Here is a 27,103-nt window from a genome sequence, read left to right on the forward strand (position 1 = left end):
TTAATTCCAGCTGAGTTCCAGCTGACTGACCCCAGCATTAGAGAAAAACAGCATAGTCTGACCAGGTCTTTCAGCCTTATTCAAAGAGTATTCTTCATTTGCTCAGCATTTAATACTCAATTTTCTATGTATCTCTTTTGTAAATTTTGCAGCCAAAACAACAGAGCACAAACAGGTGAGGTAGAGCTCTCTGGCACCATACTTAACCATTGCTTTTCAGGTAGCTGTAAAAGATGTGAGGCACACTTGTAAGAACTGAGGTGGCAGTGCAGTTGGTTGTGATTGGCAGCTCCTGAACTACGCTGTTTCTGGTTGGCCTTTCCTTGGGAGGGAGACTGCAGAGAAGAACGGAGGGTGAATGTCAGACAGCTGAGATAGAAAAAATACACTACACAGAGACAGAAAGCAGGAAGCTGCTGGTCAGTGGAGAGAGTATGGATACGAGGACCCAAGAAAAGGGTAAGGGAAAGGCTTTTCAGCTACTGAAGCAGCTGGGAACACACGAGGCTGTAAGGCAGGACATTGTCTTTCTCTCCAGTTGATTTTTCCTGTGCTCAGAAGAGCAGGTCTTGTAAGTAAAGAGGTTTGGAGCGAAGATACTTGACTCCAAGACAAATGTCATCTCTTCAGATATGTTCAGGTTGGTTTTAGATATGGCACTAAAGGCAGGACTTCACGAATGCTCACCTACTTGGATTACCCAGTTCAGCAAGATGTTAACTCCTGAAAGCAGTGACATGTGGAGCGCACACAGTGAGATGAATTCACTACTCTTCTGAGCATTAAGCGTAGCTTTGCATGACACCAGGACTTAAAGTAGCAGGCACAAGCCATGTAAGCATTCCTCCACCTAAGATCACAGTTAGATGATGTCTGAACCACCCTTTGGGCACACTGTGAGCTAGAAGACATCTCTGAGCAGTACCAGGAATTTTAAAAAGTTTGCCTGGGGTCATCCATAGCCACATCTGTCAATCAGTTTTCAGACATTTACAGACTTGTTTCCTTGCTTGGTAACACTTTTAGTGCACATGTGGGTACGTATGGGTATGGATGTTTATATTCAAAAGTATACAGCTGCAAGTACACAGTAGCAAACTAGATCAGCTCGGTGGTTGCATCTAGAGGGTAGTGGTCAATGGCTAAATGTCCAGATGGAAGTGGGTGACAAGTGGTGCCCCTCAAGGGTCCATGCCGGGATGAGTGCTGTTTAATATCTTTATCAATTATATAGACAGTGAGATCGGGGGCACCCTCAGCAAGTTAGCAAATGATACCAAGTAGAGTGGTGCGGTTGACATATCAGAGGGATGGGATGCCATCCAGAGGAACCTGAACAAACTGGAGAGGTGGGCCCATGTGAACCTCATGAAGTTCAACAAGGTCAGGTACAAAATCCTTCACCTGAGTAGCTGTAATCCTCATTATCAGTACAGGCTGGGGGATGATGTGATAGAGAGCAGCACTGCAGAAAAGGACTTGGGAGTTCTGGTGGGCAAAAGCTGGACATGATCCGGCAATGTACATCTGCAGCCCAGAAGAAAGTCAACTGCATCCTGGGCTACATCACAAGAAGTGTGGCCAGCAGACAGAGGGAAGTGATTCTGCCCCTCTACTCTGCTCTGGTGAGACCTCACCTGGAGTACTGCATCCAGCTCTGGAGTTTCCAACACAAAAAGCACACTGAACTGCTGGAGCGGGTCCAGAGGAGGGCCACAGAAATGATCCGAGAGCTGGAGCACCTCACCTATAAGGACAGGCTGAGAGAGTTGGGGCTGTTCAGCCTGGAGAAGAGAAGGCTGCAGGGAGACCTTATAGTGACCTTCCAGTTCCTGAAGGGATCCTACAAGCCAGCTGGGGAGGGACTTTTTACAAGGGCAGGTAGCGATAGAATGAGGGGTAATGGTTTTAAAGTAGAGCAGGGTAGATTTAGGTTAGACATTAGGGAGAAGTTCTTCACTACGAGGGTGGTGAAACACTGAAACAGGTTGCCCAGTGAGGTAGCGGATGCCCCCTCCCTGGAAGTGTTCAAGGACAGGCTTGATGGGGCTCTGAGCAACCTGATATAGTTAAAGATGCCCCTGCTCACTGCAGGGGGTTTGGGCTAGATGACCTTTAAAGGTCCATTCCAACCCAACACATTCTATGATTCTACGATCCTGTTACATACGTAAATTTATGAACCGTGCAAGTTAAAAGAGGAAAAACAAAGAGGCCAGTAATGAGACCTTTCAGTTCGACTTCAGTTCCTAGGCATTATTAAAGCAAATACACACTCCTTGTGTACACTGAAATCTACTTAAAGACGAACAGAATCCAGAAGGGATTTGCTAAGTAGTGTCAAACCAAATTATTTTTCTTCCTACTCCTGTGTAGCGTGTTTCGTGAACAGCAGTAGATGTTGACTTTAGTGAACTTTGCCACCGCTTCTTTTTATCAGACTAGAGAATCATAATATAAATTAAACTTCCAACAGCACATGTGCAAAGCCAGAAAACACTTCTCAGTGATGCCAGTGATATTCTGTCAGAACAGAAGAATAAATCAAAAAGAGTACCACGCACTCCTGTCTGGAACTCACTATGTTTAGAAGTATCTTGGATTACAGAGTAGATAATGTACTTCTTAAATGTACAGGTAATGTGAGGCTGAGCAGGATTGCTGTCAGACTTTGGAGAATGGGGTTAGAAGGCAAACATCTGCATAAATGAAAGAAATGACCTGGAGGAATTATAACTGAGGAAGGTTCAACAAACATCAGAAGAGCCTCGGGGTGCCTCTGCAGTTGCCCATGCTCGGACAACTTCTGGATAAACAAAGGGCTTCATTTTCTGATTTGTCTTTAACTGTGGGAGTTAAAGGTAAAGAGTGGTGCAATGTCATTTTCTGCATCTTAGAATGAATCAATTTATTAATGGAAGTAAAAATGAGCTTGCAACAAAATGCAAAATGTACTGAGTTCCCATATTTAGGGGTTGTAACATGGTATTTATAATTATAAATAGCAATAAACTCCAGATAAGTAACTCACTTGGTTGATTGATGACATGACTGCAGAGGGTATCAGGTTTTTAGACAAAGAATTAAATGCTAAAGAGTCTCAGTTCTTAACACAATGTTCACATTAAAGGTAAGCCTAGTAGTGGCATTAACGTTCCTTACCATCCCTAACCAGCTAATCTCTGGAAGAAGCAACGGATGGAAACAGAGCGAAACTTCAGAGTGAAAACATACATGGAATTGAGTTCAGCGCTCAAGGATTGTATGAACATGCCAAACTGATTAATTCTTCCTTTGCAGCAGTGGGAGCAGCAAGGTTTGTTCCATTGACTCCTGGCCAGCTCAGTTCACCACCAGCCAAGGGGAGAGGATAGGCAGAGCCACCTCCTGCCAGCAGCCCCAGCACACCAACGAATTGCAACAGCTGCCACTGGAAAACAAAACGTTTGCACTCATCAAGAACAACAAGAGAATACAAGATCCCAAACAAAGACCCTGAGAAATGTATAGCATCCAAAAGCTGCCATGCAGAAGCACGCGTTATGATGACACCTTCCTTAATTAAAGTCAGGACCTTCCATTTAGCACCGCTACTACAAAGCCAGAAATGTTCCCAGAGTCTTGTGCAGCTCAAAAGGGAGAGGAAGATGTTAGGCATTGCACATTTGTTACCTGATGTTATCTGTGCTCCCAGAGTTTGGGACCAATGCTACAAAAGCTACAATGCTTTGCATAATTCTGCAAAAGACACCAATTCTTTTTACATGTCATAGTTTCATAAAAATCAGGATCTAACAAATACACATTTCAGTGTGTTACTGATATATTACAGTATGAAAAGACTAATTACTGATGGATGGGCACAATGAGAAAGCTGAGATCACAGGAAAGACTAGAACAATAAAGCAATGACAGTGTTACCAATGTCAAATGAACAAGTCACCCTATGAATACATTTTATCAGCCTGAATTACAGAATGACCACTAATAGAAATGCCTTCACTTTGGTTTGACTAATTCATCTTCTGACCAGCCTAAGGTCCCAAGCGGAGTTATAGCCAAGGCAGCTTCTGACCCTGCTGGTGGCCAACATCCGCATCTGCAGAAAGCAAGCACCTGGCTTGCTCCTTCACCCTTCCCAGAGAAAGTCACCCAAAATGACTTCTCCAGCTCATCTTAAAGATGTGGGGATGTACAAATGCCACGCTAAAATCCTGCCTTTTTCTGCGTGTTATAGCAGTTCTGCTTATCACCCACCCATCACTTCCTTCTTCACAAAAGACCTCAAAATCTTTTCAGACCCTCAGGAAATATGATACAATAGTTAAAATTAGTCAGTATTATGAATATCACTACTTTTTAATTTGGGAAATTATACTGGTTAATCAAACAACAGTTTGCTGATCACTTTCAGAAAATCAGTAAACTTTGATACCTGCGCACACAGCACATGCATGTACGTGTTGCTGTGTATCCACATCCTGAGGAAAAGAAAAAAATGGTCAAAAGTCAAGTTTCTAATTTAGATTAAGAGTTGAACTTTTGAAACAAGTATCTATGTCTCAAGCCTAAAACAAACAAACAAGAAAATATTTTTATGGTCTTTTATTTAGAAATCTGAGAAAATAAAAAAATTGTCTGTTTCTGATCCCCACATACCCTTCAGCCTTTAGTTATTTTGCACTGAAATACAGGGCAAAAAAAGCCATATTATTTCATACTTTTATAATTATTTTGCACATTTTTCTATACAAATCTATTTTGACAAGAGATTAGTGGGAAAGGTCATCTCTGTTGTTCCTATTGCGTATAAATCTAAGTCTCTGGTATGAAAAGCTGTATTTATAATCCAAGGAAAAGAACAGGGATTGTCTGATGTGCTACTGAAAGTTAACAGGTCCCAAGTTTAGATTGGGGATAATGTCATTCTTTGATAAACTGCCACTGTTTCTCCAAACTCAGCTGCCTTTGGCATATCAAATCTGTCAGAGATGCTTACAGCAGTGTGTAGGTTATTATAACACATGACATATATTCTCACTGACACATGTCAAATCACATACCTTTCATAATTTTCATATTTGATGACAAATTTAGATTGTTAGGCACCATACATTGTTTTCAGAATCAAGTTCTTTTTCCAGGAGTGATGTAAGGTTAAAGTTGTAAGATGATGCCATGCATCTAAGAAAGCATGGTTTCTTAGTTAAAAACATGAATGGTGAAGTTCAGAAAATATTAATTATCAGTATTTTCAAAGGTGAAAGCTTAAACTTAGACTCTTAATTCAAATTTAAGTGTGTAAAGAGAAGCATTATGCTTTTTCAGTGACTTCTGGCAGTGATTACTTACAGATTTTAGAAGAGTTACCCAGCACACTTGCAAATCAATCAGAATCTACTTAAGAATCCCCCTAAAGCCACAGAAATCTATTTCTGAGTAGCTAGATAGAAGAGTTGTCCTATGCAGCAAAATTAAAAACCAATTCCTTCCCATTTAAATCAACAGATTTCATTACACAGGCAGAAATCCATTAAAAACAGAATTTATCCATCAGAAAAAATATACCCATGAGCTAGAATCTAATATATATATTTATATATAAAGTTCCTAGCCTTTGACATACTAGCAATACTTGGGGCACTATTAAAGACTTATATCTTCCAGAAGGAAAGCTATTGCAGGAAGAGTGTGGCAAAAATAGACCGGGCCAACCTTATTCCCAGGGACCAGAGGACTGAAAAATAAGTCTGTTCTTCCTCCACACATTCACACGTTCATTCGCATTGCTCAGGACTCTACTGGGTATTAAATAGCCTACCTCGATTGCTATGTTTATGCAGAGAAGAGTCTTAAGTACTGTAAAGACATTTGGGCTAAAAAACTGAAAATGAAAAAATGAATAGAGAAAAGCGGAAGTAAGCTGTTAGCAGCTTACTCTATGCACATAAGCATCCATGAAGTATAGCAAAGAAAGCAATGAAGAAGAAAAAAAAAAGAAAACTAATACAAGGTTTTCCTCAACTCTCTTTCTTCCGTCTTGCAATCCTTTGCTCTGAATTGAGGCTGAGGTTGTAACTGCTTTGGGATAACAAATCTTCTCAGTCTCCTTTTTTTAAGTATCTGATTTGTAAAGGCTTAACTGGCATTAAGTATTAATAGAAATAATGTGATTTCCACCTCAGATAAGTTAATCTGGTATTACTCTGAAGCATTTTCTTTCCCTTAGTCTGCTGGACTCCCTAAATGTGAGCTGTGGCTAGAGGAGCTGCTACCCCAACACCGTCTGCAGCAGCTCAGCTCCCAGTGAAAGGCACAAAACTCACGCAGACTGTGCTGGACTCTTTTATTCAGCTTTAACCTTTCACATCTCACTTTACCTTGACATTTTTTAAAGCAAGGTAGAAATTTAGACAAATAAAGCTCCCTGTCTTTTTCAGCTTGATTACAGCTGAACTTCTCAATTTCTGTCTTTAACAAATTGTATGGTGATAATGCCTGGGCTGGTAAATTGATGGTGAAGCTAGCAGCCCTCAGACAGCAGGAGTGGTCACTGAGATAGTGGGTTTACTTCTTAGGGGGCGGCAATGTTTTGAGTCCCCAGCGTTTGACAACATCCAGCTGGCAGTGACGGCAAGACACTCAGAGCACACACCAGGGCATCCTTAATGTCCAGCTGGTGAAGGGGTGAAAAACGAAGTCCCACTTGGTAATGGCATCATCAATCAACTAAGTAACAGGGTCTTTCAATTCATGTATGTCTCATACACTGACAATGGAAAAGAACATGATCTCTGGCTAAAAATATTGCCATAGAGTATTTTAGAAAGTTTTTTTTTAAATCTGTGAAATACCCAGTATATAAATACCATAAAGCATTTTTATAGAATATTGGTGCTGTCTTCCATCAGTTAAATGCTGTGTTTATTGCATACACTAGTGTTTTTTTATTATAAAGCACAAGCCAGGGGATAGCTGCGTGTTGGTGCGTACACCACCAGCCATGTGATCTGTCTCTCCAGTCTGGGATCACCACGTAGACCCAATGTGTTGCCAGCTGCCAGGAAAACTGCCCAATGCCGCTCTAGACACCTGGATCCATGATAGGGATCATATCTGTGCTCCTTGATGTCAGCAAGAACCTGATTTTCCAAGCAATTGCCAAGTGATTGTATTTATTTCTTCTGAATTATCACTAGCAATCTCTATTTTTCATGTGTGGGTGAATAAAAACTATTCATGGGCAGTGGTGTGAACTCTCCAAACAGCGTAACTCAGAACTGATTAATTCAGCAACTGAATCACCATCATTTTTTAAAATTCCTTCCCTAGTCGCTACGATTTATTAAGACATTTCTTTTTGGTAGACCAGCAGCTTTTAAAAATGTAGCTGCTAGCGCCTGCGGCCCACAGGATGCGCACTTAACCACGGAAACTCAAGCACTACCAAAATCCCGCACCCGGCGGCCGCACCACCATCTCCTCTCCCTGATGCGGACGGGCTGCCTACTCCCGCCCTTTGGGGGCGTGGTCTTGAGCACCTGTGGACCAATCAAGTACTGCGGCAGCCACCCGCCTGGTGCAGCCCCTCAGGCGGTGGAGGGTGGGGTTGTCATTCATGTGACGTCACGAATCCGTAGCCGGCGGCGGCATGAGCGGGCAGGCAGAGGTATGGCTGCAGTCGCCCTCGTTTCTGATGCCCTGGGGGGAGCTGAAATCGGCTGCCCCTTCCTCCGCGGAGGAGGGGCGGCGGTGCTTCAGGGCTGCTCTTCTCGGCTGCAGTTCGTGAGGCCTCCGAGCCCGGGGAAAATCCAGCGGCCTGGCAGGCCTGGGCGCCTTGCGGGGCCACCGGTACTCGGGGCGGCCCCGGGCTGCTCTGGGGTGATCGCAGGGTGCTCGGTCCGATCCGGCGACTGAAGGGCAGAGCCTGTGGGATCCTTGGGGCTGCAGCCTGTGGCAATCGCCGTTCTCCTCCAAGGGACCCCTAGAGCCAGGAGTGCGAGTGCTGCCTCTGCCTTCCTAGGGTGAGGAGTGTGGAGGTGGCTGTTTGCCTGCTGAGCCCTGCCTAGCCTAGTGGCTTCCCTGTGCAAGAGCCTGGTAGCCAGGAAGCAGCGGCTCTGGCTATTTAGGCTTCTGCCCACTTTTGGATGTACGTATCTCATACACGCGTGGCTCTGGCTGCTATCCTCCATCTGCCATCCTCCAGCCATTTCAGCTGGGCAGAGACTGTAAAGGCAGCAGCTATGTAGTCGAACTTGTACATCAATGCTACAGCTACAGGATTAAATAGCTGCTGCCAGTGGAGTTTTCGTAATCCTATGTAGTCCATATAGCTCTACACACCCAAAGTAATTTGGTTGTAATAAATGTTTAAAGGCATCCTTAAATTCTTCTATTTAATAAAGGCTGTGAGAAAATGGGAGATAAAAATACTTTTTCCACTAAGGCAACTTATTCTATAGAAGAGTTCATACTTCCTATTTATTTTTAAGTCTTATAGGAGAGTTAGTTGTTCTTACTGTGGAAGACTTAATATTCAAATAAACTATGGCAGTCAGCTGAATAGCTCAAATAGGTGTAGATACAGATAGAGAAGGTAAGAAGCATTTCAGTTTACGCCTTTAAGCTAGGGATGCTTCATTTTCTAATGGAGAAAATAAGGTGTGGTGTGACAAGGTGACTTGCTCGCTGTTGTGTGGAAAATGTTTGAGCCAGAGGTAGTTACTCATTTAATACTCTTAAAGAGAAGGAACAAAAATAAACTCGCAGTTTTGGTTTCTTTCTTAGTTGTCCGATTTTTCTTCATCATAATATGCAAACTGCGAATGTGCTTTTTTTTTAAATTATGTTGGGTGTTTTGTTTCATTTTTAGGTTAAAGTGAAAATACCTTTCGGAAACAAACATCTCGATGCTGTCTTTTCAGTCCCAGAGAAGAAATCAACATACGGAGTGATTCTCACCCATGGAGCTGGAGGAGATATGAATTTCCCTCACTTGGTGTCTCTGGCAGCCTATCTCGCATCCCATGGAGTTCTGTGCCTGCGGTTTACTTGTAAAGGCCTTAACATTTCTTATAGGTCTAAGGCCTTCAAAACAGTTGTGGTAAGCAGTGTCCAAATTCTCCCAAAGCTTAGATCCATGGGTATCATCGCCTGAGTTTCTTAAATTATGACCAGAGATTAATCAAGAAACAGTGGGAAAATTAGAAGTAATGGTCAGCCAAATGAAGCACTGTCTGTGAGCAGAAACAGCAATTTTTATATGGGCAGTGGCTGGAACAGCTGCAGTGAGTGTGTGGGTTTGACTTCAGGGAGAGAAAGAGAAGCTTGAGAAAAGGACGTGAAGAAAGCAAGGGTGTTTTGTGGGAAAACTTATAGCTTGAAATAAATGAAAGTATTTAGGATGGCAACAAGAGGTAGGTGTTCTGGGAGGGCTTGGTGAGGGGAGGAGGATTAAAGGATACAGCTTTGGAAGCGGTTTTGATGGGAAAGAGGCTGACCAGGTAGTTGTGCTGGGTCGACTTTGAGAACAACTTTGGGGAAAGAGTAGGAGACTCTGGGTCACAGGAGGAGTTGAAGCAAAAGAGATTTAGAGTAGCATATGAGAGCCCTAGAACCTAAATAATCTTTGATTTCAAAATCAGTTTAAACTGTTATATGCTTGTGTTTATCTCCTGCTGCTGCTGTGTTATTTAAGATGTTCTTATGTACCTAGGTTTTGTTAAAATGAGCAACCTTTTGTTATAATGATAACAGCATTGAGTATCTTCCTGTTCTGGAGTGTGTAGGAAGGAGTGAAAATTTTATTCTGATCTTCTAGCTACTTTTACTGGGGCATGGGAAGGTAGCTTGAGCACTTTGTGTTGAGCATTAGACATTTTTATAGGGGACCTAAGTCCAGTTCTTAAGGAATTAATTTGTATGATGAGATTATGATTTGAAGTTAGACTTTGATTTGAAGTTAAGCTTTGCTAGCTTTAATGTGGATCTGTTCTCCTTTTTTGAAGCAGCATAATGTTATCAGTGATTTTATATTAATATGCTGCTGTGTAAAAGTAATTTCAAGGCCTCTGCTAAGATAGCATTTGATTAGTTATCTCCTCAAAACTGGAAAAGTTATTGCTGAATTTTACCTTTTCTGACAGACATAACTGGTTGTATCTTGAATTTTTGGTTGGAACTACATGACCTCAGTGAAGGGGCATTTTTGCAAACTTATTTTGCTTTTTGATGGACTAAGAGTGCATGCAGTCTGTTAAATACTATAACTAAGTTGATACACAGTAATAATTTGTTTAGGTAAGTTAATGGGGCATCTGATATTTTAGACTTGCAGAGAGTTAATGTGAAATTGCTTATGTTTATTATGTTGTTGCTGCAAAATGTTATGAAATCATTTGTGTGGAAAAAAAATCAAAACAAGAGCAACTTGTATGTGTCTGGTTTTTGTTTAATCTGCAGTGCTGAAAGAGCTTCCCATTTTGTGTTCAGTAGCTACAAGCAAAAAAAAAAAAATCCCCAGCTTCCCATCTGTCTTAATTCTGACTTACAATGTTTCTCTTTATCTTATTTCTTTAGGAATACTTAAAGCTTTCCGATGCTTATAAACTTTCGGGTGTTGTCCTTGCAGGTATTATTTTTATTATGTATCATTTTCTCTCTTATACTGCCTCTAATGATCGCAGTCTGTAATTACTCCAGTTTTTAAGTCTATCCCAGTTTGGTAAGAAGTGAATGAACAGATGTGAGTGACAGGTTGGAGTTTGCAGTGGGCACTAAAAACTTGCAGTCTAACCTGGGACCAAGCTGAACACGCTCCCACTGGTCAGTGTTGCCTAGGGAGAGCAATTCAGCTCTCTGTTGGGAGGACCTTCTTTACAAAGAGCTGAAGGCTCTGTAATCTTCATTAATTGATTAATTAGCAGTCCCCGACTGCCATGGGAACATAAGTACCAAGCCCACCTGCAGATCTGCGTTTGGGTTTCCGAATGCCACCAGCCCTGTAGCTGCTGGCTGCATGGGGCAGATGTGCAGCTCAGCTCTTGCAAGTTTGAGTTGCAAGTGGGAACATCCAGGCTGCAGCTTTCACAGCATTCTCCTGGGAGCGTGGCTGTCTGGACCTAGTCACCCTCCTCACGATACCACCGATCTCCCTTCAGGAGGGAGAAGGGAAGAGCAATAGGCCATGTTTTCCAGGTGCTTTGGGAGAAAAGTTCTTTGTTGCTTGTGACAGGGCAAGATTTCTTTTATAATCCATGTATACTTTTTAACTGCAGGTCTTGAAAAATTCCATTTACTGGTAAATGGAAAACCACTTTCCCAAAACAGGTTTTGGTAGATAAAACCTAGTGGTAGATTTTTAAAAATTCAGCTTTATTATGTGAAAAGGGAAGTAAATGGCTGTGATTAGGAATAACTTGATACGGGAAACTCTGAATGTACTCTGACTAAGCGAAACAAAATCTGTGCTGATGCAAGTTAATCCCATTGGAATCAGCCACTTCTAATACTCAATTACAGAGCATTGTCAGCTCATATGCCACTTCTTTGAGGAGGTACTTTGATATCCCCTTGCTGTTACTGACTGACCTTGTGCTACAACTTCACACTTTGTTGTATGTCCAGTCTGTCCCCCAGTTCTAATTTTAGGCTGAAGTTTGAGGTGTGCATAAGCACTTGCTGAATTTGTTTTGGGAGTAAGGCACATAAAACTTTGTTTTGAATTTGAGCAGATGAAGGTTGCATGAAAAAAATTCTACAAGATAATAATAATAGCATTGCTGTCTGGAATTCCAAGGGTCTGGAGCATTGGACCTACCCACCTCTTCCCTCTGTCCCCAGGATGAGCTGGTGCTCCAGTTTTGCAAAGGATCCCTCTCCATTTAACTTGTTTTCTCTCCCCCCCCCCCCCCATGTGAAATCAAAATATAACCAAATATTTTAGCAGAAAATGTTGAAATTAGGATTAATATCTTTCATGGAGTAAATGAATAAAAGCCATCTGTAGCATTTTGTACTGCTGGTCCACTGAAATACACTTGGTTGGATTGGTTTTAGTTGTTTACGTGAACAGAATGAAGATGAGGTGACAGCAGATGTGCTTTTTTCCTTTATTTTAACATGGGAGAAAGGCCGTTCCATGGGCTCACGAGCTGCTGCCTCTGTGATACGTCAGCTTAGCCAGGATGGTGTTGATGAAGACTTCATTCAAGGTCTGGTATGTTTATCTTACCCATTGCATCGACCAAAACTTCAGTCCAAGCTCCGGGATGAAGATTTATTATTTATCAGGTGTCCAGTGCTGTTTGTCTCAGGATCAGCAGATGAGATGTGTGAAAAAGTGAGTACCCTTGTAAATCTTGCTGTGACGGGAGGGGGAATATGGAGGAATAGGAATGAGGCTGAGTGACACCCATACTGGTATACACAGCTGTGACTGATTAACAGCCTTCTCTAAATACTTATGTTTCTTCCAAAGGCAGCCTTGGGTATGACACTTAATCAGATATAAGGAAGCCTAGTGGTGATTGCTTTTGCTGCTTAAAACTTCTGGATCATGCTTGATCATCCACTTCAGCAAGCTCATCTTTGGGCCACTAGAATAGTGCTGATATAAATAATGTTTTGTCTCTTTTGATAGGACTGTACAAACTAGAAGCGGCCTATGAAAGGAGCAAGTTATTTGCTATTCTGTTTTAACCATTTCAGGTTATCAAACATAAACACTGTGCTGTGCTACCAGTGTCATATTCATCACATTTTCACGACAAATTCTTTTAGCAAAGCAGTTTTGCCCACAAGTCAGACTTCTGCAGCAGAAAGCTGTAGAGATGAAGAACAGGTGTGCAGAGATGAGAATACAGTGATTTTCTGCCTTGTATGCTGGCAAATAGGTCTCTGTTGTTCTTGAACAGTTCATATTGAATTTGGGAGTACACGCAATGGACATTTTCCATGCTTGGGCAATTTCTAAGGAGTCACAATGCTTTCGTGAGGAGTTGTCACCAAAATAAGTCAGGCTAGCAAGCAGCAGGCCCTTGGGAGTGCCTTCTGAATGGGGAAATCGTTAAGACTTTCTGAGCTGGTTCTTAGAGCTGTTTGCCAAGGAAGTTGAATAGTCAAACCCAGGCTCTAGGAAATTATAGAGCCACTCTGATGAAGTTCTGTCATTTTATTGCTAGCACTACCCACGAGCAGTAAAAGTTAATTCCTTGAGCAGTGTGAGGAAGGAGCCTGTGGCAGGGTTGTGACCTTTGTAGTTTTTGAAGTTCTCATTTTCTGCTGTTCCGTGTTGGGGTCTGTTCTGTACTCAGTTTCCTTTGAGCAAATTCCATTCCTGAATACAGTATAATCACATCCTTTCTATCAAGGTATTTTTAATGCGCACACGGATCCGTTTTGTTTTTAAAAGCTGCCTCTCGTGTGTTGCACAGGCAAAGCAAGTGACATGAGCGAGAGACATCTAGGAGTTGCACAGATTGTAGCAGCTGATTCTCTTAACTTTTTCATTCTTTTCTCCATAGCAATTGCTAGAAAGTGTGGCAAGCAAAATGAAAGCCCCTAAAAAAATCCACTGGATTGATAAAGCGAACCATGGGATAGCAGTCAAAGGACGAACAACAGACGATGTAATGGAAGAAATAAATGCCCAAGTTTTTTCTTGGCTTAGAGAGAATATTGAACTGGAGCACAAATGATTTGCCATATTGAAGCAGTATCTTCATGTAGCTGTTCCTAAATGCAGCAAGTTAGTTTATTTTCCAAGAGACTTTTTTCTTAAAAAAAGATCTTTTCAGAGATCGAAGTGTAAGTGCAAATAAAACTTCTTTGTGTGAATGCAAAAAAAATATGCAAAACAATAAAGTACTTTTTAAAGGAAGAACAGAAGATTTACTCAATATTTAATATCATGGCAGCATTGTTTTCTGTATTTCTGTGCACATAACTGTATACAACACTTGGTGCTCTGCATTAACAAGTAAATGCTTTTGACTAATACTTGCAGCAATATACTGGAAAAAATCATTTTGACAGCACATCTTCAGCTGTGTTTCATTTCTGAGTATATTACCGATGCTCTATTTGTTTGAAATTAAAACCTGCTGGTTTGTAGAATTCAGCAAGCGCGTTCCCGAGGCTGGCCAGCACAGGTTGTACTGCTCTGCCTTGGTGCTGTACCCGGGCACTCCAGTGTGCTTCAAAACCTGTGACGCAGGGAGAGGAATCTCCCGTTTTTTCCAGTGTCACTACCGCAAGAAGTCAGATCCTTGGCCTGTGTGGGGAGGAGGGGACCGGGCACGTGGTAATGGAAGCACGGTTGTGCATCAGGAGCACAGCACATGGGACACCCTCCAGCAGCTTCCTTGTGTAAAGGACTGGTCACAGAGGCCCTTTAGAGAGATGAGCATGGAAGACTATTAAACAAAACCTGATAAAAGACAAATTATGTTTATACTGGAGGAGGAAGCAGTTCTGCCTCCGGTATGACATGTTGCATAGAGCTCTGAAGAGGTAGGTGGGTGTCTAGGCCTCATTACCCATTAGGAGGAACTTGGGCCTCCAGCCAAGCTCTGATGTTGAGGAGTGGAGAAAATAGTTTGTGTGTGCCTGCAGCTGCAGACTTCCTCATTATGGGCTGTGAGTAACCTATTGGTATAACCGAAGGGTCTAACAAGGTATTAGTTGCTTTTAGCCAAATCATTGACAAGTATCAGCTGAATGGTGACCCCTGAGATGAAACAGCTGACTGGTCCTGATAAAGGTGTCTTGGTTTTATCTCCTGAGATGGTGACTTCACCTCCATGGCCAAGAGTTCCCTAACAGGTGCTGTACTGTATAAAAGATCTAGTCAAGACTCCAGGCTAGTACAGTTAAATTCTAACATATACAGTTTACCACATGGTCAAGCAAAGTATTCCTTAGGCTTGCTTTTACTGTAGTAAAATAGGCAGGTGAAAGTTAAAAAGCAGATATCAGTTATTTCTCACAAGATCCCTCAAGAATGCTGATCTCCCAGCAGCAGTGCTCTTCAATAAGCATAGCACACGTCTAAATGTTTGCAAATCAAATAACCACGTGGTTTTTAAATTGACTGGCTGTGTTACAGAGAACATAAATCCTCACCTTGGACTGGAAACATACGCACTAACTTAGGAATTTGATGAATTTAGACTTGACTTTAAATCCACCTATGGACCATTTTCACATGATGTTGTTATGCTCAGAAAGTAACAGTTGAATTAATCAGTGTCAGTGGAAAGCAGGTATTTTAAAAATAGACTAGACTGGTGAAGGAACGATTGGTTTAGTTTCAGTAATCACTGCTCAATGCTACTTATTTCTTTTCATATTGCCAAAGAGACTGAGTTTCACAGACAAGGCATCTGTGAAAAATCATGTGGAACTTACAACTTTTATCTAAAATTCCTGAAGTGTCAAATAGCACTGTGTTTTTCCTTCAGGTTAAAAAGATGTATTATAAACCCCACATCATTGTATTTAAGAATACCAATTCTCTCAGAAGGAACAAAGTTATGGTCTGAAAAAGACAACTTTGGATAGATCCCTGGGATGGGGGGTAGATTTGCAATTCTTACGTGCCCTTTTTTTACAAAACACACTTCTGAATAGACTCTGTATAACAAGCATGAGTAAAAAGTACTTGCATTTCCAAGGTACCTCAGGACAGTAACACGACTGATACAAACATGTTTTTTATTTAAAAAAAAATTATAAAAACGTTTTTGAACAAGGCTCTGCAACCATTGCATGATATAAAGGAAACAGGGGGTACTTGGTTTTCTTCCATATGTGTGATCATGATACAGTAAACTTCATAATATTCATTGACATTATCCACTGGCATTTTAATCCAAATTTTTCTTCTTTCCTTAAAAATACAGTCTGAATGTAGGTAAATATTAAAAGAAATGTTTTACGTATTTCTGTCAGAGTTCGTCTTTGGCCTGTAGTCAAGAAAGAAGAAACATTTTTCAGTTCATTGGAAACTCCATTTTTAACTGTCTAGTCCTGCAACTACATGAAGAAGTGTTTCTAAGTTTGATAGGCGTTAACGGTCTGGTAACTGATAGCATGGGGCATTGAGCAATGCCTGTTCCAATTTGGTTGAGCAAGAACTGAAGACATCCAGCACTTTACATTTAACGCTGTAGGTACTGTACCTTTTTTCTGTGGCAAGTACATGGAAAAAGGTCATCATCGGGCTGCTGCACTTTCTCCATCCCCTCTCTGACTTTTGGCTCACTCACTTGCAAGCTGGCATATTCCTGGTTTTAAAAAAAGGAAGGTATCATCAATTCATGAACTTGTTAGATGGTACATTTGGTTGTAAATACTGCACCAGCTCAGCTGAGCAATTCTGTAAAAACCCTGGGGCTACACAGTCTGTTACTCCATGCTGTGTGGCAGACAGGGTAAGCAGATACTTAACTGCAGACAGGAGCCCCTTCGGGTGCCTCGCTGGAGTTCCGATATCTCGGCGCTAATGCACAGATATTTTCAGCTGTGGTTCACAGGGTGTGTGTCTGATGGGGAATTCTGTGATCATTGTGCGCAACATATTCTTGCAGATTAGATCAAGATTTATGAGATCCGATTGCTTCTCTCAAACCACCAAGCGTTTATTTTTGTAGGAAATAACTGCATGCAACACTTGTAAATCAACTGAAGTTCTTAAATGCTGCTGCTTGCTTTGTGGCTTCAAGTACTGCACTGGCCAGTTTCCAGCAGCTCTGTTACCCTGAATTCTTTCTGTGGGATTTCTATTTTTGTGGTAGTGGTCATTAAAAATATACTAACCTGGAAAAGTTTGAAATAGTAACAAAAAATGTGATCTCCCATGAGATTGTTTCTTGCAAATTCTTGTCCAGATTTTGCAATATTTTTTGCCTGTCAAAGAAAAGTAAAGTTTTTTTAAATTCTCAAAAAACAGTAGTTATTCCAGTATTGATTCTGGAGTTAAGTAGTGTTGATGGTTTAGGATAACTTATTTTTATTTAAGCATTCTTCATTTTAAAAGTAAGGAATTCTTATGAAAATACTTGTAATTTTTCCAAAGTTCAATTTAATGTCAAATTAAGGGCAGTATTATGTATTTTTTTAAAGTGTTCCTCTCATCTGTAGAGTTGGTGACAATAATTTTTAAGTCCTTCTAATAGATTTTTTTTTTTTTAAAGAAATGCACTCTTTGCTTGCTTTATTTTGCATAGAGACATTGCTGAGTACTTCTAAATGTGTATTTACCTCTTCATCATGCTCTTTTGCCCACTGTAGTTTTTCTAGTAGATCACTCAGGTCACTTTTAAATGGAATATAATGTTTCCATGGCCGCAGCTCGTTATAAAAATGCTCATAGTAGATGGAGTCTTGCTTTAGCACCACACTGTTTCCTGCTAGTAGATAAGGCAATCTGTATGCTGCCACTGTGCCATCGATATTAATTTGATATTTATACTGGAAAGAAAATGACCGTAAGTTATCAACAAACAGAAGATTCAAGTAGCTTGGTTAGGTTATATTATTCTGAGGGCGCTGGTATTGCTGACTTGCCGATACTGAGCAATGTAGGATTGGCTAGGCAAGCATCAATGTTTAAGTAGCTTTTATTATTTAGTTTGGAATTCATCACAGTGCAGGGTACACAGAGATGCCCTCTTCCTCAATTAAGTTCTCCGGACATTCTTAGACGCTCGTCCTCGGATGTGAGGGTAGGTGTGCCACTTCATCCACTGATTTTCCCACTATGTTAGTTATGTTAGTAGTCCTGATCGCTGAATCAGGAAAAAGAAATAAAAAGGAACTTGGAGTTACATAGGTTACACAAGGTTCTACAGAACCTTTAGATGTAAATCAAACATTTTTGTTGTCAGCATAAGAGCTACATAGCAGTTAATCTCACTGGAGGGATGCCTAGTCATGCTTGTTACTGGTGGTGTGCTGAAAAACTAAAAATCACTTTATTATCAGTAATACATAGAAAATTATTTGATAATGGGAAACACCAAGAACCAAGTTCTATGAAAAATGGTTAGTGGCTTACCTTAAAAAAATCAAAAAAAGAAATGTGCTTAACAATGGGGCCGTAGAGGCTTTCATCATGTTTAAAAAAAAAGAAGTTTGTGAAAGCAGCATCTATGATCTCCGGGTATTTTCTACTCAGTTTTACAAGTTCAAGCCTCTCTTTGCGGCTGTCACGTCCCCTCCAGAATGCTGTGGTATTCTTGTCTTCCCATGATGGGCCAGTATTTGCTTGAACTGACATCATATCCAGACTGACTCTGCAGGAGAAAGGAGTGATTTAACAGTGAAGCCTACTGGAAAGTTTGAAGTAATTGCACTTAAAAAAGATGACAGAACCAAAAGGCAAATACCAAGGATGAAGGTAAGTCATGAGCACACCTGTATATGTATTGTATCAGTATTTTTTTTTACAATGATAAAAATAGATAAGGAATGTCAAGTTCACAGGCCTGTGGCAAAACAGCATCATTTCAATGACAACATGGTGTGTGGAAAAAGTACTTGTCTGTTGTCATGGGAAAAAGTGGCTAAAAGTGGATATTGTTGCCAGACTGACAAAGGTAATATAGGGTAATGCAACAGCTGATGGTGATGAGGCAGTCATGATAGTCCAAAGCAAGGATTTTATGTAACTAGCTTAATACAACATATTTCACTTCCTTTATTCAACTAAAACACATAAATTTTGGGGGTGGGGAGGGGGAAATTTAGGGAAAATCTTGATAATAAAGACAAGGAACCTGAACTGAGTGCAGTGGAACTATAAACAAGTCCAAAGTGAGTAACAAAGAATTCTCAGAAGCTGGCTTTGTAGTGTTTCAAGACAGTGACAGAGGAGTTAGGAAGGCCAGTTATCAGGAATCAAAGTGGGAGATGGTAAGTCCTAGGTTGAGAGTTCTGGCTACGTTGGGCTTTATAAGGTACGAGAAAAAGATTCTAGGAAAATCAAAATAAAAAGAGACCTGGCCAGCTGTCAACATTTTCACAGGGCCAGGGGGAAACAAAACAAACAAACAAATTGCATACCCTCTAAACATTCCTTCTAAGTGCTGTTTTCAGTGACTTCACCATGTTTAGATTAATTTTGATTTTTGAAATGAAACAGTGCAGTATTTTAATATATGTCATTTATGTTATATTATACATAACTTGGTTAACAGTAAGGTACTGATTACGCAGTTACTGCCTACCTATCAGGTGCCAGTGTCTCAATGAATAAACAGAGTAAAACAGTTAACATACTGTTAATACAAATATCTTTTTGGAAGATCATTCACTGTGACATGTGTGAAAATGTTAAACAATTTCTTACCGTCCCATGGTCTCCAAAACTGAGTCTGTTAAGTCATAAGTTGGCATGACAATGTCTTTTGACTCAGTGGACCCGCACCAAGAGAAGATGGGGTGGAGGTTCTCTGAGGACTTCCTTTTCTCTAGAGGCCAGTCTCCCAAATTAACAAAAAATTCTACATCTGGCATTTTCACCTAAACAGAAGAAAAGGAGGCACAAATGCATTTAGTACAAAACAGTATTCTTCTGCTGGCATCTTGTATTTTGAAAACAACCTCACTAAGAGAGAAAATAGCCAGGTCTCTAATATACTTAATATACCTGTAATAAATAGTTAAAGTTCAGAAACATGTTTGAAGTACTGAGACCAGGAAAGCCTACACGATTTTTTTTAAGTTTTGCAAAAAGTCAAATAAATGCTCTTTTTTTTTAAGGGATAAGGGATCCCATTTAGAGGATGGTTTCTTGTTATAGTTTACATGATTGTCCACACAGTTTTTGTACCAGGCTAGCACTGGGATCTAGTAAGCAGTTCTAAGGTATATTGAACCACCTGGAGAACTGTATGGAGAACTGCTGTGGGGTGGTAAATTAGCTTTCTGTCACATCAGTGAACTGGTTTGCCCTGTGTCTGCATGACGACTAAATGCAGCAGAAGTAGTAATAGAAATGAACAGCCATGATGGAAAAACACATTTAGTCAGTGCTGGGGTTGATTACTAAGCATAACATCTTCACTTATTTAAAATAGTTGATAGTATGGAACCATATCTGAAATCACTGTCACAGCCAAAAAACAGGCAAAATACTGTTGATGGCCAGGAAACGTTACAATAGAACAGAGGGCATAATTTTGCTGCTGTATGAAACTGTGGTGCACCTCCATCTTGAGCACTGCGGGTGGTTCTGGTATTTGCAAGCAAAGTAAGAGAAGGTACAAGGGCAAGCAGCTACTATGATAGGGATGGACCAGCTGCCTTGTGAGGAGAAACTGAAAATAGTGGAAGACTTCGATTTGGAGAGCAGAAGGCTGAAGGCAACATATGGTTGAGTTTTACAGAACACTGAATGCATAGATAATGCAAGTGCAGAACTAAGGCCTTTTCTGTTCTTTGTTCACCCTCTTCATGACACTGATTTTTTTAATATATAATCTCCACAACATCCCCCTCAGTTGTCTCGTTCAAAGGAAAAGAATCCTACTCAAATTAGCTTGTCTTTTCAAGCCCAAATGGCCACCTTGCTGTGCAGGGAAATGAGAAACTGCACTATTTTCACAAGATAGGCATGTCACAGGTTTTATACTGTGACATAATGTTTTTTCTTTTGTTTTTGCCTCGCTCCTTAGTAAGTCTTAATTGGGTATTTAACTGTTACAAACATCTGATTATTATACTGCCAACTGTCCAAATAACTTGAAGATCTCTCTCCTGACTACTAACAGATAATGTGGAGATCACGATTGTGTGTGTGTGATTAGGAACATTCTGCTGAGTCCTAATCATATATAAGCATCAAACTATTTCTCCTCTCAAACCGCTTCATTCTTCAGATCAAAATGGCTCGTCACAGGCTAACAGTTCAGGATGCTTCCGTGGCCCAAATAGGTTTCATTAAGTTTCTAATTTAATTTATCTTTATGGAAAGAGATAGAAATAAACAATTTGCCAAATATCAAACACTCTCCTAAGTGGCTGAAGATATTTTTCTCTAACTTGATGACACAGGAGAATCTTTGGCAGAGACATCCAGAAATCTGGAAGATGAGAGACCCAAAGCAGTACTTTTTGTCTTCAGCATAGACTGACAGAAAAGGTTTTACTGTGTACCTCCATTTCAAAAGGGGTTTGGCTACACGTTCTAGTCTTCAGCGCTAAACTTTTTAGTACAGTGCCATCTAATGGTTATAATGGACATAGAAAATCTACAAATCATGTTTTATCTACATCCTCAATGACAGAATCATTCGACAGGTTCAATCCTCTCCAACCCAACAGATCTATTGTCTTTCAGTGACGCTGTCTTAGTAGAAGTTCCTGTAGTATTTAATGGGGGTGTGACAAACTGTGTTTTCTGGATCTGTAAACAGTTTCTGTCTTTGGTGTTGACAAAAGTTTTCCAACATTTAGGTCAATTACCTTTGATGCAACTTAATTCCATTATTTCTTGTCCAACACAAGACACTGAGAACAGCTTACTTCCACCTTCCATAGAGCAACCTTTTAGATAATTAAAGGCTACATTCACATCTTCCCTTCGACACTATTAGATGAAACAATCCCCACTTAAATTTGTATGTCTTGTCATTCTTACCCCTTTCCTGTGCGGTGTCAATAACTGAACAATTTTTCTTGAAGCTTGAGACCCAAAGGCAGACACAGTAGCATAACTGATCCATCACTAATCCCAAGTATAGTGGAAAGGTTACTTTACATTTCTTTTGTGCGTTTGCTCTGTTAATGTGTATGGTTGGCTTTTCGCAACACCGTGCCACTCATATTACATTTGCGATACTGTAACCTTCATACCTTTCTGGAGAAAATAACCACGCAGTCCCTATTTTAAATACGTGCCATAACTATGTGACTTATCCAGCCTTTGTGTAGCATCCTGCCCTTGTTACTTTATCAATTTTTGCATACAATTTCTTACTTGTTAAGACTTTTTTTAATTACAATGCTGTATCATGAGGTGCTTGCAGGTTCTTTCATTTTTGTTACCTGAATGTTCAATAAGCATATTCTCTAGTCCATCATTAAGTCAAAATGTAACTAAGTTATTAACTGGGGACTGAACCTGGTACATATCTCCAAAGAATACATTTATGACAACTTTTCACCTCCCTGGAAACATTGGCAACTTACTATTTAAGTAAGGCTTTCCAAGCAGGTTACCGTAGTTTCTTCTAGGCAAAGTTTTCCCATCTTGTTTATGAGAAACTTGTGAGACTTAACCTCAAAAGCCTAACTAAAATTAAGATATGTGACATCCATCCAGGCAGCCTATTATCTTGTTATAGAAAGAAATTATATAGGTATGACTTTATTTTTTGATGATAAATCTGGGTTATTTTATACCAATTACATTATCTTTCAGCTGCTTATAAATAATGTGGTTGTTTTTATTAGATTTTTAAGGACATTTTTTTTTAGGTGAGAAACACCATACTTCAGTAGCTCCCCTCTCTTCTTTCTCTCTTTTTAAAAAGACTATCAAGAATAGATATTAACTCAGATATCTTTGTATTTCTCTTACTACCCTCTTTATTTAATAATCACATATTTGGGTGTGCTGAAACTTCAGCACTACTCTGTCATGACACTATGTACATAATGTCAAGTTTTTTCCAAAGTTGCCCTAGGAAGTAGTCTGCATGGTGCTTTTTTTGCTTGTTCATCAAGGGAGTTTCCCCACATGCCACCTGTTGGGCTTTTGATGCTCTTTCTCAACCTTTCCTGTCTTCTTCTTAATATATGGAATTCAATGCAGAATGATACACATTCCCTATATTTTTTCAGCCATGCTGTAAAATGTACTAGCAGAGAAAGAATTTTCTATTAGATGTTACAGGCTGCTTTATTTAGTCTACAGAAAAAGAAACAACCCCACACTCTGTCCAAATCTATCCAACCCTCCTATAAAAGCCTGTTATTCAGTTAACATTTGTGATACTTCATACACTGATCAAACAGCATTTTAGAACATGCCAACTTCAAACAAGGAGAATCCATCTGACCTTTCCATTATTCATCAAAGAACAAGAAGAGCATTATAACGAAAAGAACAACAAATATGCTGAAGTATATTTGTTAAGCTCAGTCTTCTGTAAATTAGGACATAGAGAATAAATGACTGTACAGATGTACTCACTTTTCTTGTCAAAGAAAGCAGTATGGCATCCATGAAAATTCTGAAGCCAACATGTTCCCCATACGTCTTTATATAAACCTGAATATAAACAAAGGTTTTACTGGTCTGGTGTTTCCATTTCAGAGAATGGCTGGCACAATTCAGAACTCTTTTAATCACTTAGTAACTAGTTAGACAGACTGTATGGCTGTATATATTTATGAATCAGCTGGGAAGCTTTAGAAATCTCATGTCTCTAACTCATGACAGAAAAGTGATCAAAAAAACTAACAAGCTTTGCTTGTTTTTGCAGACATTTTAGGTCTGTTTCATGGAAACAGAAACTGGTTCTTTGTTTCTGTTGTGTTCCATTGTTCTCATTTCCATATGAAGTTCTACTGAAGTCAGTACAATTTTGTTAAAAAGAACTGTAGCTCTGATCCTCAGTGGAGCTAAAAGTGGTATTTCTTTACCTCAGAATTATGCACAACATAATTTATCAATGCATGTCAAATTAGATGATCGTGGTACTCCACAGCAATATTACTCAGAGAACAGGAAAGTGAATTAGCATTTAGGAGACTTGGGTCTGTGTCCAGTACTCATATTGATTGCTTGGAAAGTAATTTGCCTTCACTGTGCTGCAGTTTCTTCAGTTGTAACATGGACAAAAACCACTTTACAAAGTAGGGCAGATATTACTGAGCTCATATGCAAACTGCAGAGTATTCAAGGACAGAGAAACAAGGAAAGTGAGTTTCTTAAAGACAACAAGAAGCCTTTCAACTGGGAACAGCCAAGCAGTCCAGCTGAACGACTTGCCACCAACTCTCTGTAAGGACTCAGGATCAACCCATTGTGTACCTCGTTATCTTTGATGGTGTAATGACACAAACTCTGTCTTTGTCCAAACCTCTGTGGGATCTCCTTTGCAATCTTATCTGGATCAACAATGGGAAAATTTGCGAGGTCTCTTTGAATCTGTGGAATGATTTGAGGACAGTTCATCTCTTCCAGCCACACACTGCTCTCCTCCTGAGGGCAGTCACAGTTTTCATGGTAAACAGGTCCTATCAGGAACACAATTATTATTTTATTTTTAGTAAGTCACACTATTGAGCTGTTGAGATCCGAAAAGACAGTCAGGCATCCATTGAGCATCCATCGCTTAGGGCCAAACCTTCAGCAACTCTAAATGGACATGTTTGAACTTTTTTTGGCTGCAATGGAGCCATGCCTAGCTACATCAGTTTCTGCATGAGTCCTCTACGTGTATTTTCTAGGCAACAGCTTCAACAGCATTTGATTCTTTTCACTATTTTGAATAGTACATGCAGGACACTTATAATGAATCTGTAATTCCAATGGGATTTGATAGTCTGGAGATATACGGAGGTCTCACAGAATCCTGTGCTAATCCTAGAAAACATTCTGAGACACAGAAAAGCCTTGATAGGAAATCTGTGTGTGGTGCTGCTTCTTACCTTTTAAAATATATGGAGACTCTGCAACATGTTTATCTCCAGTTTTGACTTCAATCTTCAGGTTTTTGTAGCTTGCATACATCCTGTATCTCACAAGGAAGGAACCATCTTTCCTGTCTAATACTTGCACACCAACCCGAGTGAACTGTTCATCAGGAGCAGTGACCTTCACCTGGATTGCATTTTCACCTGGTGATGAAGTGAACCTATGCAGAGAATAAGCAGGAGCTTAATAAAAAACAAAACACACAACAGCTTTTTTAGTCTGATCCATTCCTTTTCAAGTTCACAGATTTCCAGTGACTTCACTGAGCCATGCTAGGTCTTTATGAGCACATCCCAATGTTCACAAGCAAGGCATTATTTTTCCAAAGAAGATTCTGTTAGGCTACCTAAAACATCCCATGCTGTTAGAAGCACTGGATATCAAGAAGGTTCCACCCAGATACTCAGGAAAACACCTCAAAAATTACATGGTGCCCTACATGTTGAACAGTGTTGAAAATACGGTCTTTGATTATGTAGGAACAGAGCACCCTTAAAAATCCAGAATAGCTCTTGATCAGTAGTAGCTGAAGTGTAAAAGAATAGGAATCATAGCACCATTTGCTTGGAAAAGACCTTTAAGATCATTGAGTCCAACCATAACCTGTCCACCACTAAGCCATGTCCCTAAGAGCCACCTCTACCTGTTTTCTAAATACCTCCAGGGATGGTGACTCCACCACTTCCCTGGGCAGCCTGTTCCAATGCCTAATAACCCTTTCAGTGAAGAATTTTTTTCCTAATATCTAATCTAAATCCCCAATCTAAAGGATGAGAGGATGCAGATAAACAGATATCTTGGTGTCCTGTCTTGTAGGGATGACAAATCCCTGTAGGGACTGGAGAAGGGGCAATGGTTTTAAACTGAAAGAGGATACATTTTGATTGGATATAAAGAAATATTTTACTGTGGGGGTGGTGAGACACTGGAACAGGTTGGCCAGAGAAGTTGCAGATGCCCCATCAATGGAAGTGTTCAAGGCCAGGTTGGATGGGGCTTTGAGCAACCCAACCTAGTGAAAGATGTCCTTGTCCATGGCAGGGACGTCAGACTAGATGACCTTTAAAAGTATCTTACAACCCAAACCATTCTGTGAATCTATAAAAAAATAAATACTGGAACAGGCTTCACTTTAGCAGCTTAATGTCTGTTACTCTACATACAGAAGCAAAATGTTTGCAGCTTACTTTATTTTCCAGGTATTATTTAAGAAAGTGAAGAACTAAGTTAAACTTCTTAATCATTGTGGTAGCTCATACAGGGGGAGGAAAAGGATATTACAAATGCCAGTGTCTTGGTAGCAAAAAAACATTCTAGTGGGATCATGTAATTCAATGTGTACTTATGACATTTTGGTAAAATTTGATATACACCAATCATAGAAAAATCTCTATAAAATCAAATTAAACAATTTGAAATGGTGTCCCTGCCCATGGCAGGGGGGTTGGACTGGATGATCTTTAAGGTCCCTTCCAGCCCAAACCATTCTGTGATTCTATGAAAAATCATGAAGTTATCATGTAACAGTGGTATTAACAAAGTTGGCACAGTCAAAATGCTGCTCAGTCCCAGAGAGAGCCTGGGACAGAGAAAGAGGTGGTGGGAGTGACTAGACTAACAGATTACAGCCCAGCAGCCTGGATTACAGCCCAGCAGCCTGGCACCTTTCGTGAAGCTTGTCCAGTCATACTAGAGAGCTGCCAGTTCGACTAAATTCAGGAAATACTGTCCAACATAAGCTGAGCTGGCAGCTTCCAGACTTGCACGTGCCATGGTGTGTCTAATCTGGACAACCTAGATGGAGCACTCTGAGCTCCTATCTACCTTGTATGGTATGGGTTTCTTTCCTGTAGAAATGGAAAGCCATAAGTGTTTTCCGAAAACTAAGTTTGCCCATTTTATTCCTATGAAGTTTACCTAATGGCTTACAGAGTAATTCCTAAATGACTCTACTGATCTTGTGCCCTCACGTTTAGGAGAAATACAGATGTCTCTAACAGTGGAAACAAGCAGGACACCTGAGCAGGTATATCATAAATTAAATATATTAGTTATTGTTAAGTTTTTGACAAAGCAGAATAAATCATAAATTGTTAGCTGGACCAATACATCTTGTTTTGCTGTTGAACATTTTGTATTTTCTTTTCTTATCTCACTTCATCCCCTTGTGCAGTTATTTGATACTCCTAAAAAAGATCATCACTTCGAAAAAGCTAATTATACATAAAAAGTCTTGCAGGGAGCCTTCAGCACCAGCAGCTTCCCTTTCTGCAAGAAAATCCCATGTAATTTTCTGCCTAAGAGGTGAAAGTGGTTCAGCTGGGACACGGGCAGACAAGGTCAGCCTCGCCGAGGATGGGGCCCGTCGCTGTGCCGGCGCTGCTGCCATCCAAG

The 27,103-nt window shown here is 40.3% G+C and overlaps 2 protein-coding genes across 3 annotated transcripts; one reads left to right on the forward strand and one right to left on the reverse strand.

Moving 5' to 3' along the window:
- Nucleotides 1–7,644: 7,644 nt before the first annotated feature.
- TEX30 (testis expressed 30) lies at nt 7,645–13,879 on the forward strand. 2 transcript variants are annotated; one of them, XM_010182403.1, is made up of 5 exons: nt 7,645–7,669; nt 8,931–9,103; nt 10,579–10,630; nt 12,132–12,340; nt 13,524–13,837. In XM_010182403.1, the coding sequence occupies exons 2-5, from the start codon at nt 8,981–8,983 to the stop codon at nt 13,695–13,697; spliced, it is 558 nt and encodes a 185-aa protein (XP_010180705.1). In that variant the 5' UTR covers nt 7,645–7,669; nt 8,931–8,980; the 3' UTR covers nt 13,698–13,837. The 2 variants fall into 2 exon arrangements, with proteins under 2 accessions (XP_010180705.1, XP_010180704.1); XM_010182402.1 differs by having other exon boundaries at nt 7,652–7,669; nt 8,873–9,103; nt 13,524–13,879.
- Nucleotides 13,880–15,947: 2,068 nt separating this feature from the next.
- On the reverse strand, nt 15,948–24,937 carry KDELC1 (KDEL (Lys-Asp-Glu-Leu) containing 1). Its single transcript, XM_010182405.1, is given in 9 exon segments — nt 15,948–15,965; nt 16,182–16,286; nt 16,819–16,908; nt 17,263–17,472; nt 18,059–18,296; nt 19,352–19,524; nt 23,201–23,278; nt 24,044–24,249; nt 24,664–24,937. Coding segments are annotated over 9 exon segments (1,392 nt in total).
- Between the last annotated feature and the right edge of the window lie 2,166 nt (nt 24,938–27,103).

The sequence above is a fragment of the Mesitornis unicolor genome, unplaced genomic scaffold, assembly GCF_000695765.1.
Source record: "Mesitornis unicolor isolate BGI_N332 unplaced genomic scaffold, ASM69576v1 scaffold18434, whole genome shotgun sequence".
Taxonomy (NCBI): Eukaryota; Metazoa; Chordata; class Aves; order Mesitornithiformes; family Mesitornithidae; genus Mesitornis; species Mesitornis unicolor.